The sequence below is a fragment of the Colobus angolensis genome, unplaced genomic scaffold (genome assembly GCF_000951035.1).
Source record: "Colobus angolensis palliatus isolate OR3802 unplaced genomic scaffold, Cang.pa_1.0 Scaffold403, whole genome shotgun sequence".
In the NCBI taxonomy this organism is placed as follows: domain Eukaryota; kingdom Metazoa; phylum Chordata; class Mammalia; order Primates; family Cercopithecidae; genus Colobus; species Colobus angolensis.
In genome coordinates this window covers 3222508-3238031 of record NW_012117411.1, presented here as the reverse complement: position 1 = coordinate 3238031, position 15524 = coordinate 3222508, and the positions used below count along the sequence as shown (strand labels likewise).

Genomic DNA, 15524 nt, shown 5'->3' with positions numbered 1-15524 from the left:
CACTGTGTTAGCCAGGATGGTCTTGATCTCCTGACCTCATGATCCGCCCGTCTCGGCCTCCCAAAGTGCTGGGATTACAGGCGTGAGGCACCGTGCCCGGCCAATCCTTTAGTTTTTAACTATAAATTTGAAATAAAGTATTGAGAGACTATTGCTTACAGTATTTGACTTAAAAAATAGTCCTGTGTCTTAGTATATTTTTTATATACCTTGTGCTTTTTAATCCTCAGTACAAACTAATAGAGTTAGTATTATTAGTTTAAGCAATTCATGGAAAAGGAAACAAACTAAGAGAGAAGTTCAAAAATATGTCCAAGATCACCCAGCTTCCACATGGTAAAGTTGTAATTTAAATCCAGGCAGTCTGGCTTGAGTATCTTTGCTCTTAAAATACTATATTAAGAAAATATTAAAACTACTGAATAAGTAAGTACAGGGAAAAATGAAGAGACTATTTACTATATTCTGGCATTTTACTAACTGCATTACATTTATAATCTTAGTTAACTTCGCTTGAGGTTAGAAATCATTATATTTTACAAGAAGGCTCAGAAAGATTAAATATTTTGCCTGAAATCACTCAATTTATGTTCAGTGAGTAGAATTCAAACTCAATGCTCTGTGGCTCCAAAATCTATGTTCTTAATTACTATGTGCATCTATAACATCTAATATAAAGATGAAAGTACAACTCAAACTACCTCTCCCAACCTAACACACATCCACATTAGATTCTATAATGATGTAAGAGATGTGTGGGGTGAAGCAGGTTTAAATAGGCAGGGGAGATGGGGCAAGATAACAGAATATGATGGTAAGAAGAATGAACTCTCTCACTCCAGTCCCTGCAAATGGAAAAATCCCTGATCTAGATATCACTATATCTAAGTATTGGCAAGTAGCCAATAGCAACAGAAGAAGTCTCACTGTTTCAAACATAACTTCTGGTCAAATTATTCATCACAGCATTAACTTTAAATTGCTATGCCTATCACAATTTCGCACAGGTAGTTTTACTGAAGGCTATCATTTCAGTGATTCTGACTCCTTCAGATTTTAAGACAAGGCCTGAGCCTAAAGGAAAAACAGGATTATTTGGGTTTCCAAAGTTACTACAAACCATCTTTTTCCATAGAAATGAAAGTGGCTTTATAAAGAAAGGTTTCTCTGTTACATAGGAAACAACTTTTTTATATAAAGATCTATAATTATTGCTTTAACCCAGAATTCTGAAACTTTTCTGACTGTAACTTTTTGATTATCAGTTGGTGTTTTTAGGTGTCCCAAAAGGAAAACTTTATCAGCAAATCCTTTTTCATGACAGCATCAACATGTCTTTTGCACGAGAACTTTCTCCATCTTACCAGCTGCCTCTCTGCTCTACTGTCAACTCTTGCCTGCATCACAGCTATAGCCTTCCCACTGTCTTCCTGCTATTACCTTGCCTTGAATATATGAATTTACTCTTCATGGAGCAGCCAAGTATTCTCTCTATAAATGTAAATTAGGTCATGTCGCTTCCCAGGCAAGGCCTCCAAAGGCTTTTGAGAATACTTAGAGGAAAACAAAACAAGAAAACAACAACAAAAACACCCTTACTATGGCCTATGGGGCACTGCACTTATTATCTGGCTCTTGCCTGTCTCTCTGATCTCATCTAACGCGCTCTCTTCACATTTCATTCTGTCATACCAGCATTCTGTTGCTTCTCAAATGTATCAAACATTTTCTCCCTTTCCAACCTTTGCTCTGGCTGTTCCTACAACCTATTCTTGGCTTCCTCCCTCCCTTCACTTAGATGGTTCAAAGTTCACCTCCTCTAAGTTTCCAACCACACTATCAACCCCTGCCCGTCCCCACCCTCCCTTCTAGCATTCCTTAACTCCTCATCCTATTTTTTTTAAGATCATGTATCAGTTTCTGAAACCATTTAATCTATCTATCTATCTATCTATCTATCTATCTATCTATCTATCTATCTATCTAGTCTACTTCTTGTTATCACCAGTCTCCCTCTAATACAAATGAAGTTTTATAAGAGTAGGAATTTCTTGTTTTACTGGTATATCTCCACTGCCTTGAACAGTGCCTGGCACGTGTTCAATAAATATTTGTGAATTTCATTGATTATAATAGAGTCATACATTTCTTGAAGACATGTTGGTGCCCACATGGAAGTTTTGTGACTCTTAAAGGGCATACTCTATATGAATATTGCTACAAGACAAGACTAATGTCTACAGAATTGTATATGGTACTAGTTACTTCTAACATAGATTGAGTGGCTAACAACATTTTACATCTCAGTTAAAGGCTTAGATGGTTTTAGAGATTATACCAACTAATGATGTTACTAGTAATTCAGTTTTGGGATTTTATTAATAATTTTGTTACGTAAGTATCTACTTGCCTTCTAAAAGTAGATTTCTATGATACTATTCATTTGTACTGAAAATTAGTGATATCACCACGCTATTGCAATAAGGTAACAAATATTAGGCAGTTAGTAGGCCCTCAATAAAGATTAGATGAATAAATGACCTGTTCAAATAATCCAAATAATGTTTCTTAATTAAAAACAGGAAGAAATAGTTTTAAAATATTATATAACAGATAAGAGGCAGAGAATAAAAGAAGTCAAAAAGATTCATTTTAGCAGCAGCGGGTCCTCAAATGTCAGCATATTAGAATCACCTGGGCATATTTTAAAATCTCTAAGACCTTACCACAACCTACACCAATAAAACCACAATGTTAGAAGGGAAACACAGGCATTAGTAGTTTTTGAAGCTCCAGAGGTGATTCCAATGCACAGATAATTTTGGGGGTAAATTTTTAAAAAGAGAACTATTACCTTGCTCTTGGGACAAAGCTTTCAACCTAAAAATTGCTCTGCTCTTTTATATGCATACAAAACTACTTAGAAAATGTGAAACAACTAGCCAATTGATTTTGTACAATTTTGAAAGTTTTATGAGCTTTGAAGTCTTGATGGTTTGCAATAATTAATCTAGGTTATTTTTCAGGCAGTGATATAACAAGTTCAGTATTTCCAAAACAGTGTTCTATGGAACAGTAGTCTTATAAATGCTGTTAATCTAAGGGGTCCGTGGTCTCTATCTTGGAGACTTTATTATTCATGTAAAATAGTTCTGAGATGTGTAGTAACAAGGAAAACTTGAATCTCATTTTGAAGTCAGCGTTTTTCAATTATATTTGAGGAAGAAAAACCCAAGAAACTTTTTACAATTACACTAGTTTGTGTAAGTTTTAAATACCAGGTGTAAGTTTAGGAGTCACCAACTGATCCCTAGCCCACACCCCTCCCTAGTCTTTCTATTTGAAAATGCCATGTAACCTTATCCAGTTTCTTAAACTTTCCATGTTCAAAACTAAACTCCTGTTTATACAGCCCCCTCCCTCAACCCCAACTCAGTTCTCTTTAGAGTTTTCTTCGTCTCTGTTTTATTTAACTGATACTTACATAGTGCTTTTGATATGCCAGACATTCTTCTAAGTGCTTCACATATGATATCTAATCTAATACCCCAAACCTTTGCCTTTGCACACTAAGGCAAAGAAAAGTTAAGTGCCTTGCTCTAGAGCTACTCTGTTGCAGAGCTTCCTCTCATTTTCAGGTCATTATTCATTAACCCTTTCCTCAGGACTCCTTCTGAGGGTCACCCCATTTTCCTATTGTTACTTAGGTTTTTCCTGTTCTTGCCTTTGTTTCTCTCCTATGGAGAGAAATATATTTTACTTAACTTATTTAACTTAACTATATATTTTACTTAACTTATTTATTGTCTGCCTTCTACACTAAAGTGTATGTTTTATGATGGCAGGGATTTTTGTCTGTTTGTCTGTTTTCTTCACTGCCATATGCCCAGTGTCTGTAAGAGTGCCTGCAGTCAGTGAAAGCTCAAAGAATATTACTTGAAAGAGTTTTAAAATTTGGCCAGAACACTCATGTACTGGCAAACATACTCTGGGAATCTGTGGACTAGACTATTATGATTAATAGACAACTTTTATCTTAAGTGAAGATTATTCGGTTTCTCTTATTTCAAGGATATATACACTAGAAGTGCCAAAAAGTTTTGTAATTATTCAATTTTAAAATTCCATGGCCACAAAAAATTGGGAATCCCTATTCTACTTTTGGATAATAATTTGGGTTTGTGCTTATTCACTGCCAGTACCACAAACATTAAAAGGTTTTTACCACAGGAGCTGAGTAAATGAAAGGGTAATTCCTTAATCAAATTGCCTATCATACCACAGATAATACAACTTAATAATAATTCTTATGACAGGGTCTGACTGGAGTGCAATAGCATGATCACAGATCACTGTAGCCCTGACCTCATGGGGCTGAAGTGATCTTCCCTCCTGAGCCTCCCAAGTAGCTGGGATGTGACCAACCACAAACATACGTCATCATGCTCAGCTCATTATTTTATTTTTTGTAAAGACAGGGTCTCATTGTGCTGCCCAGGCTTTTCTTGAACTCCTGAGCTAAAGTGATCCTCAGGCCTCAGCCTCCCAAATTGCTGGGATTATAGGTGTGGTCACTGTACTTGGCCTAATAATAATTCTTTAATCCCACATTCAGAGTTTGTGGAGCATCTACAAGGTGCCAAGCACTGTGCTAAGAATTAATTAAAATTAATTCATATCTAGATTATATATCCTTAAGGCACACGAGGTTTAAAAATGTCTACACTAGTTTCAACACAGCTTTGAAAATGCTAAGTTGATTTTTACTTATTACTAAAATAAGTAAAAAGCAACTTTTATTAGTAAAAAAATATCCTTAGCAGCTTTTACACACTCAAAAAAATAAAAGATTTTTTCAATGTCGTTTCTTTTTCTGTGTCCAGTAATTGATTTTTAAATGTTAAACAAATAATTGTATATATTATGATGCGAAGTATGTATGTCATTAATTTTTAATGAACTTATTTAGTGATACTCTACTTATTTTCTAAGGTTATTTATAATTTAAAGTAATAACATTGAGTTTTGGTAGAAACATTTGTATCATATATATTCCGTTAAGCCAAATTGATATTTAATATTTGAATTGGAATCACTGAGATATTACTATGTACTTTTCAGTTTTCATCTTAAATTTTATATTTTACAATGTGAAACTTAAAAACTAGTATACACACATTGCCAGAATAACTGAATCACAGAAAAGGGTATATATTACAAAAGTAGACTTCCCTACCAGCCTTGACCTCTGGATACCTATCTCTCTTCTTCAGAAGAGAGTTCCACTTTCTGGAGTATCCTTCAGAGACCCGGGTGTTCACTTATAATTTGACAAACTCAACATATTATTGATTTATATTTGACCAGAGGTCTACTATCACCTACAGATACAATGTCCATCTTTAAAATGCCTGTCTGAGAGGTGAATTAAATACACACTTGTCCAAATGCCAAATTCAGCAGAAGTAGGTATTCAGCTGAAACTGAGATCAAAGAGAAATTATCTTCACCAAAGATGGAACTTCTGGGATATGTGAATACATCTGATATTAACAAAAATTAGTACTATCATTTTTTATAGGTTGCATTTTAAAAGCTTGATTGATATTCTATTACAAAACCAATGATGTTTCATTTTTCTAGTCATATTTTAATGTGGCAAAGTTGACACATTGCTTTTGAGTCTTCCTCTCAAGATGTAAAGAATTGCCAAATAAAACTTTAAAAAAAGATTTATGAGATAAATGGAATTAAATTCATGTTAACATTATACATTCTAGTTCACAAAATAATTCTACAATAATTATAGAGTTATGATATAATTTAATCTGAATCTTTTTTATAGTTTTTCAAAAACTAACTCAACATACTCAATATTTTTCTATATATGTAAGTATTTACTAGTTTTTTAAACATAAAATTAACAGAATTCACAGGTAGCTTAGCAGAGTTTTATACCTGCAATGATAAATGTACATTTAAACTTGAATTCACTGATGAAATTTTAGCACATAAAGCACCAAATAAATTTTTTTTTTTCCCCAAGTTACAAATGGAAAACTTTCTGATATTTGAAAGGGAATACTGACATGGTAATAATTTTGCCTGACATGGATTTTTCATATTGCTAGTGTTTTTGCTACAATTACATACAGTAGTAATCTATGCAAGCACAGGATCATTGATTAAGCAGTAAATCCAGGATGCCAGAAGTAGGCATTTGGCTACTTAGACTTCCATAAGCATAGAATGAAGCCAAAGCCAAATAGCTAATTTTGGCTGAATACTGAGCCCAAAGACTATCTTCAGCACAATTCTAACTCAGCCTAAAAACATTATTATATTTTATTTCAATACATTTCATTTTTAATTGTTATTCAGCCACTCTTATTCCAAGATTCTCTCGTTCTATAATATGTTAATTCAGAAGAATCCTGGCTAGAATCTAGCATTCCCTGTTTGGTCTTTCAAATTGGTAATGAAAATCTTGTCTTTTAAGTAACTTTTGTAAATTAAAAAATATGTAAAAATTGGAGTGACAGAAAATCATCACCACATGTATTCCTATCCCTATAGTCATAGTAAATGTGTGAATATATTATGGATTAGAGTATACAAACGTTTATCGGATGTCAAAAAATATCAATGTTTAAAGTTAACTTCATCTTTCCTAACCAATAGACAATGATACTGGTTTTAAAATGTTTCACTAAATTTCATTACCAGATAATATATAAATTATGTTGTTTTCATATTACATAGATTTATAATGAGTATATTATTCAAGATGGAACTATAAATCCATCCTTTCTATTTGACTTATGTATGTATATACCTATATACCCATACTTATGTATATACCTATCATCAGTCTGTATAAAACCAAACATATACTTAGGAGATGGAAGTTTACTTGCCTAACTAAAATCCAAAATTATAGTAATATTAATGATGATCTTAAATGATTAATATTTAAAATAATTTACACTAAGATGATAAATATAAAACTTCAGAGAAGAATGTAGATAAATCTGCTATTCTACCAAAATTCTTATAATTTTGCTATTTCTCATTGTTATATATACATATTTTAATATAATTTAAGAAGCTGTAACTCTAAAAGTAGCATGAAGAAGTTGTGCTAAATTATAGGGATAAATAAAATATGGCATAGTTTTAGGTCGGGCGCAGTGGCTAATGCCTGTAATCCCAGCACTTTGGGAGGCCGAGGCAGGCGAATCACTTGAGGTCAGTGGTTCGAGACCAGCCTGGTCAACATGGTGAAACCCTGTCTCAACTAATAATATGAAAATTCGGCAGGCATGGTGGTGGGCACCTGTAATTGCAGCTACTTGGAAGGCTGAGGCAGGAGAATCGCTTGAACCCAGGAGGCGGAGGCTGCAGTGAGCTGAGTTGGTGCCACTGCACTCTAATGTGGGTGACAGAGTGAGACTCCTCAAAAAAAAAAACACACAATTTTAAAGACACAATGAGAACATCATCCATTAATCCATCATTGCATATTAATCCTACTTAGTTTTCATATGGCTATTTTTCAAGGCTAATATCAACCAACCAAAAACCTGGTGCAAAGTGAACTGGAAACTGATAATAAAAATATTCAAAATACTTTTACCTTAACCTCTAACTAAGGAAGAAATGATTCAGGGCTTAGACTGTACAACAATTTCCCATTCTAGTTTTGGGATTCCAGCACAGTACCATAATGTTAGGTTCCTTTACTGTAGCTAGTGTATTCAACATACAATGAGCATCCACAGTGATACTTTTCACACTTAATCATCTAAATCATAAAAAGAAGACGATATGCCGGTTTGTGTGGCTTACATGGCAACAACAGAAACTTTGATCAGTGAACCAACTACATTTGTGGCCCTACAATTATTCAAATGGATTTTTTTAACCTATATTAATGAAAACATAGTTTAGTGATTTCATCTTTTTTCCCTTTTAAAATATAAATTTTCTGCTCAAAGACAGATATCTTCAGATTTACTTTCCTTTCCCTAAATGTTCACCATTTTCTCATTTTATCTCTCATATATCTTATCAAGGATAAAAACAGAAAAAAAGGGAGAAACAGGGATTCTATGAAAATAAATTTTAATTTGAATTTCAGGTACTTTCTATTTGAAAACTATTAGAATGATTATATCATTATAAATTTCATTGTTAAGAGAGATGTTTTTTGCTTGTTTTGAAAGAATGTGGTTTCACAGTATGTTTTAAACAAGTTACATTGTGCTTCTATTAGCACATATTTTAAAATTTCTTCAAATGTTTACTTGAATTGCTTTAATAAAATAAGATTGTGGTAGATCATGCTTTTCTGGTGAGGAAATTCTCATATAGTTATATCCTAAATACCGATTTCATCTGAACTTTACTGAAAACAAAAAAAATTGTTTGTTTTAGGATAGTTTCTATTGAAGAAATCTATGTTTACATTGAAATAATTTTATAAACTCTTTTTTCTTTCTTACTTTTTCATGTCTTTAAATTGTACTTATTTTTCTAAAGAAGAATGTGAATAGAACATTCATTGATATAATGATGCTATCATTTATTCCAATTTTCTTTAGAGTAACTCAGAAAAATAGGCTTATTGCCTTTTCTTTTGCTATTTAAACTTTATCTTTTTTGATTTCCTAGGAGTGCTTCAATCAGGTGAATTAGAAGATTTGAAGTCAAGTGAGAGAGGAAAATCAGGAAAAAAAAGCCAAAGAGACATTAATTTGATAAATTAAAAGAGAGAACATTACCACGATACTCTTGATTTTCTTTAGTATGTCCTTTAGAGTCAGCAAAATGTGCAGCCAATGCTACTATAATATGAACTCCTCTGTGACAAATACAATTAATTTGAATTAATGTACATTTGGATCAATGTTTGTCCCAACAAAATCCAAATGCAAGTTAGAATATCCTTTTATAAAGTGTAATGATATATAACTTACCTGAATTGAGAATTTTAGCACACAGTCATTTGTTTACCATTGTTTTTCTTTTTTTATTTAAAACTCTTTCCATTTCCCAAAAGTGAAGGGTCATGGATATGACATACAACCGTATTATCAGAGTACCTCCAAATTTTTCTTACAGACAAATAAGAATACAGTTGACAGATTTTTTAAAACTATAGTTTACAATACATGCATAGGCAATATTATTTGAGAGAAAAAAGAATGGATATATCCTATGACATAGGATGGGGTTCTACAAAGCTTAACTTGAAATGTGGTCTATAGAAATTCATAAAGCCTCTCTTTTACATGTGGTGATTTCAGTGTGAGGATTGGGAACTTTTATCTTTCTCTTATCAGTTGTCCACCAAACTCCTATCAGCTCACTTAGTTAAATGGACTGCTGTCAGCCTTCCCAGTAATCCAATGCCCTGCAGATCCCTCTTGTACATTCAATAGTGCTTAAATTGTGCTGCCCTTATAAATTGTTTTGTGCCCATAAGACTAATAAATACACATTTAATATCTAAAAGCAGTATATGGTCAAATTTCTGAGCCTCTAGAAAATGGGTCACGCCACCATGTTAACAATCATGTTTTAATAATAAACTTGAAAGTCATAAAAACAAAATTTCTCAAGGTATATGGCAGAAAGATCATGAAATGGCAGAAAGTACAAGATTTGAAATGAAGCGTGCACAACATTTTGTATATACCTTGAGGCAGCGATTGGACAGGAAGTGCCGCCTGGCCAGGTGGAATGGAGATGAGTCCCTGACGCTGAAGACTGAGCAGATGCTGCTGCTGCTGGAGTTGTTGCATCTGGAGAAGCTGCTGCTGGAAGACAAGCTGCTGGGCTGCCAACTGCTGCTGCTGCTGCTGCTGCTGCTGCTGCTGCTGGTATCAGAAAACCCAAACCAGTAAACAGCAGAGGACATGGTCTGCACAAACAGCTCTCTTACAGAGAAATGCACACTTCTTTCATTGCCTGAGTGGGTTTTTTGGTTATCCCATAGTCAAAGTTCAGGGGCAGAATGTGAGTCAAGTTCTAGATTTTCAGTTGCCTTTCTTTCAATTATTAAACAGTATTAGAGAATCAAGGAACTTGCATCAAAAAAGTATGGAGCAAGGTCTAGAGATAGCATGTAATAAAGGTTTGGCTTTTTAAAATCTACTTATTGTAGATAATAATAAATTTCTCTAGATTAAAAGAACACCACTTTACAGAAATAGTCAACTTCTACAACACGCTATTTTTTTTTTTCCAACTGAATAAGTTTGATCTGCAGAGGTCCATGAATGTGGTCTCTGGTGATCTATTAGTAAACTGGGATGTACCCTTCATAGGATAGGCCTGTTAACTCTCTCTCTCTTCTCCTCTCTTGTTGAATATATTAAAGGCAGAATTATGTTCAAGGCAAAAAAAAAGTGCCCTTATTATAAGAAAAAGTATAACTTCCAATTTTGTGAGGCATTACAAGACAAACCAGAGGTCTTTGGACTCCAGAGGGTATGAGATGGCAGTCACACTTCAGAGAAAGACAAGCTGCTGTGGAAGACCTTTCCTTTTTAGTTTGGGGAAAGAGAAACTTCTGATGCGCTCACTGGAAAACAGACTGCATAATGGAGCAAGTCATGTGGATTGCCCAAAGCCTCCGGAGAAATAAGGGAGCAATTTCTATTCTGTAGTTGATGGCTGTCTGAAATTCTATTCACAAATCCAAACAGAAACAAAGCCTCAGGAGGTCAAAACTGTTTCCTGTACGTTTGCATAATGGGCAGCTTGAAGACAACGGCTCTGATACCTGCTGATCAATTTAACTACTTCAACATGTTTTGTTTGTATTATGTTTATATTTGATGCAGTTTGCTGACAAGTGCAAGCTAGGCCTGAGAAGCCCGCTTGTCAGTTTGATTTATGAGCATATCAAACTGTAACTTTCTACTCGCCACTCTAAACCTACAGTAGCAGTTCATTAATCAGGGGCCTGTGACTTTGAAATCTGTGCTCAACCAGTTTCTCCCCTAGTCTCCCCACCCCCAACAATAGGCCAAATTTGCATGCATGTTCTCTGAGCTGCACCACTGAGAAAAATAAGGTTCCCTCACCAACTTAGATTCTCTATGAATACAAGATAATCAGTACTTTGTCCACCACACAGCTTGTTCTTTGTACTGTGATTCATTAGTGAACATTAGACGACAGCAGCATTAGATTGTAACTCTCAAGTCCCATGCTACAAAAAAGGAGAGCCTGAGAGCCTGTCACTGTTATTAAGCTCAGTAAAAATATATAATACTGCAACTTTGACAGCAAGAACCTTGTTATAGGAAGATCTAAGATGATTCTTGCCTCTCAAAGCCCCTTCTTAACTGCAAACTGTTATGTATCAATGAGATAACCGGATCCTACCTCTTTCGCTTGCTTTCCAGGATGCTGTTGCTGCTGCTGCTGCTGTTGCTGCTGCTGCTGCTGTTGCTGCTGCTGCTGTTGTTGTTGTTGCTGCTGCTGTTGTTGGTGCTGTTGTTGCTGCTGCTGCTGTTGCTGCTGCTGCAAAAGCTGAAGATGTAACTGCTCTTGCTGTTTCTTGTAAAACTCTTGTAGTTGTTGCTGAATAAACCATTTTGACTTTAATAAATAAAGGCAAAAGTTTCACGTATTATAAATCTCCTAAACTCTTCTAGACTGGCATATGGCAGAGTATCCATTAAGATTCATCTCATAAAAACAGCAAAAAAATATACATTGGATTCAAAGAGATAGCTCTACATACATTTTTTTCCAAGGCAGCTCTGAAATTTTCCAATCCAGAATCCAAAAAATCCTAAACAAAAGGGTATAGGGTATAGAAAGTCTGTATTCTAAAGGTTCAGAGCCAAATTAATACTTTAAATTATTACATCTGAAGTCCTACTGGCATATAAAAACTAGGCTATACTCTACCAGTTGTAAAAATAAAAATTTAGCTACATAAAATCAGGTTGCTCAGTTCTTATTGGAAAAAACTTAATCCATCAGATGTTCAGAACAAGGTCAGATTTACAAGTAACTGGTCTGTAGTCATCAGCACAGAAGTTAGCAAAGTAATTATATATAAAAAATGTCAGGTAAAGCACATTATTTTCTCTATAATAAGTAACTGTATAACATAAAGTCTACTTTACATACACTCAGGGTTCCAATATGGTATATATTAGGAACACTATGTTATTTTAAAAAGATAAATTTCATAAATTTGTGGCTCAGCTGCCTAATTTCATTATAATAAATAGATCCTTCTCTTTCTAAACGATGAGTATACTATGAAAAGGAAAATTGGGGATGTTAACATTCTCCATTTTAACAAAGTGGTCAATTCAAATTTCATACTTTTGTGAACTAAAAGGAATGCGAAGGCGTTAGGAGTTTTAAAAGCGACTATTATCTGATAAGTATTTTTGCATCTTTGTTGGTAAGTCAACAAATCGAATGTACCTAAGCACTTGAATATTTAAATATTGGCTTATTCCATTTTCAAATTACACCTCCCTCTGCTCTTATTCTAGACTTTAATAATTTTTTTAAAAAACTAAGCAATCTAGATTTTCTTACGAGTTCTATAATTAAAACGTTACATTTATGTTCTAGCATGCTAATAGGTTGTCCTTTCAAATGGAGACTGAGTTGTCAAATATGCCCACTGCACTTTCAACTTAAGTGCACACCGTCTAAGTCATGCTAGAACACCAAAGCAGGTAACCCACATTACCTGCTGCAGCATGACGGCCTGCTGCTGTTGGAGAAGGGCTTGGAGCTGCTGAGGGGACAGGACTTGTTGCTGAAGGATCTGCTGCATTTGCTGAGGGGTGATCACCTGGGGAGTCATCATGGCCACTGACACAGGCACCTTGCACAGAAAGAGAAAAAGAAAGAGAAATGGTGGTCATAACCAAATATCTGTTAATTGACTTCACAAATACTATGTTATCGTTCATACATTCTTTAGCAGTGATGATCAATAATTTTTATGTCACATTTTAATATAACTTCTTTAAAATACTACTAAAGTATCACAAAACACAGACACTAACTTTCCAGAGGCATCAAATTTCATCAAACTCTTTATGTTCCATAGCTCTTATTTAACATGTTTAGATATTTGAACTTCAGCTATAATATCTATAGTCAAAAATAAACAACCACATGGTGGTGTTCTCAATACTTTATAATTGATCATCTCATCAATGTCACAGTGCTATAAATATAAAGGTTTCTGAAATGTCTTAAAAGTGTAATTAAAATAAATAACAAAGGTTAAAAAATTGGAAATAATATGCATATAAATATGTTATCCAAACTAGTAAAAAGCATGTGTACAGTATATTTACTTAAAAAATATAATCACCATCTTCAAAACTTTATATGTACATAATAAAGTACTAGAAAATACCTAAGTCATAAAATTTAGCATATGAGAACACGTGGTAATTCATACAGGAGATACATATATACCTATGTGTGTGTGTGTGTGTGTGTGTCTCCAGAAAAATGACATACATAGGTCTTCTGAAAGAAGAATTCACAAAACTAGAATTCTAGCTCCTTCTTTAAACCTTTTCTTATTTCAAACAACTAAGTTTATACCAGGAAGTACAAAAATTTAGCAATTACTCAAAGCTTATTCATTGAACTGAAAATAATAAAAGTAATTTACTTAAAACTTTTTTTCTACTACTTCCTTTATCTTCAGGGTTCTGAGGTTGAGAGGCAAAATGAAGACAAGGAAGAAGAAAAAGATATAAAGGAAAAAGAAGGAAGGAAGGAAGGAAAATATGGAAAAAGGACAAGCTAGGGGGAAAGCCCTAGAGAAAGACGGAATGGATGTGAAGAAATAGGAAGAGGATGGCAAGAGTGGTGATCAGAAAAATTGGTATAGAAACCTAAAGTATATGCTCAGATAGAAGTCAAGTAACACTGTTTGAGGCATTACTTGTACTAACCAGTATGCCATTAAACAACTTGTCAACTTTCCAAGTTTGCAATCTTTGAAATAGCAATCACTTTCCTAGAAAAAACAATTCATTTTTACTGTAAATAAAAGCAAGTATCTCTATAAATACTGTTTTAGGATAAATTAATTGGACAACATGTCTTAAAACCTAAAAAGGTTAATAGATATAGTTCACAACTTATTTTAATAGTCATTTTTTAATGCAGTTCAAACTTTTCTAGTGTGGCACTTTATGTTATGAAGAAAGGAGAAATTAATAATGAAAAGAGGTTAGAAGAAGCAGAAGAAAAAAAAGAAATCCAGGGTGGATTAACTCTTCTCGCCAAAAAGAAATAAAGAACTAAATAAATCAAAACCTTTCATATTTAATACTGAAAAATAGCAATGCCTTTTCTTTTCTCCATGTTAACATATTCAGATTAATTAGATCACATTGAGTAACTTGAAAAATCATGACAGAAATTCAGTGATTTAAAAAAAATTTCTGTATTTTTAAAGAATATACTGGCATACCTATAAATTACTGAATTTGAATTTATTATAATAAAAAGCATTCTGAAATGTATATTGTAAAATTAATTCACCAATGGGTTTTTCAAGTGTTTGGTTGATTTATAAAATTGACTGTCAGTTTACTTAACTGCTTGTTCTTTGATAAACAAATAGAATGGTTAGAACAAGTAGTTAGAAAAAAAAGTATCAATCTACAAAAATGTCTTTTCTTCAAACAATCATTTACCTCATACTATTTCCAAATAACAAGGAATCACACTGAAATAGATAAAGACATATTAAACTAAAAAGGCTGTCAATCTAGATAGATAGATAGATAGGTAGGCAGATAGATGATACAGAGTTTACAGATATGCACATGGATATATATAGAGAGAGAAAGAGATATGCCTTCTATAAAGTTAATCATAGATAAGAAGCTTGTCACACTTCTCACCTAACAGCCCCTTATTTCAGTATATAGTGTTTTAATTATTCCCATATTATTCCTTCATTATTCTTATACCTACAAGTACAAATACTTTATGTATAATGATAAATGAACTGTATGGGGAAAGTTCTATGAATGGAGGTATGCTATAAACCACTAAGAGTCTACAGTCAGATTTCAACTCATACATATGACTGCAGAATTTGTTGTTATTGTGATCGATTTGATAAATGAACAAATTTAAGCAAGTTTTCTATCTTCACATTCTTTAGAGTATACTAGTCCTTACACTACATAAGTTAGATGATTATTTTTACTCTTAAAATGGTTTGAGTGCCTTTCAATTAATAGTTATGACATAAATATAAACATGACATTATTATCTTCTTAAGATCATATGTATTAAATGGTCACATGTATGTGATTCTTTAAAATTTTAATCAGATTCTGGCCTACCGTCTAGGAAACTGCCATCTAAAACTGACAATATACAGACATAAAAACAAATAGAAAGATAAGCCAATTAACACATATATGATTGAACACTCTACTTCTATGTGTACAAAAGACATAAATTCAAATTAATTATGGAGGTAGAAAAACACA

General features: G+C 33.4%; 1 protein-coding gene across 1 annotated transcript in view; it reads right to left on the bottom strand.

Moving 5' to 3' along the window:
* Window positions 1-15524, bottom strand: part of FOXP2 (forkhead box P2) — a 239519-nt gene that overhangs the window by 12596 nt on the left and 211399 nt on the right. Inside the window, exons 5-7 of the mRNA XM_011955953.1 lie at window positions 12734-12871; window positions 11398-11595; window positions 9701-9878 (exon numbers count right to left, since the gene is read on the bottom strand). Coding sequence (XP_011811343.1) covers window positions 9701-9878; window positions 11398-11595; window positions 12734-12871 — 514 coding nt within the window. The remainder of the gene's footprint in view (window positions 1-9700; window positions 9879-11397; window positions 11596-12733; window positions 12872-15524) is intronic.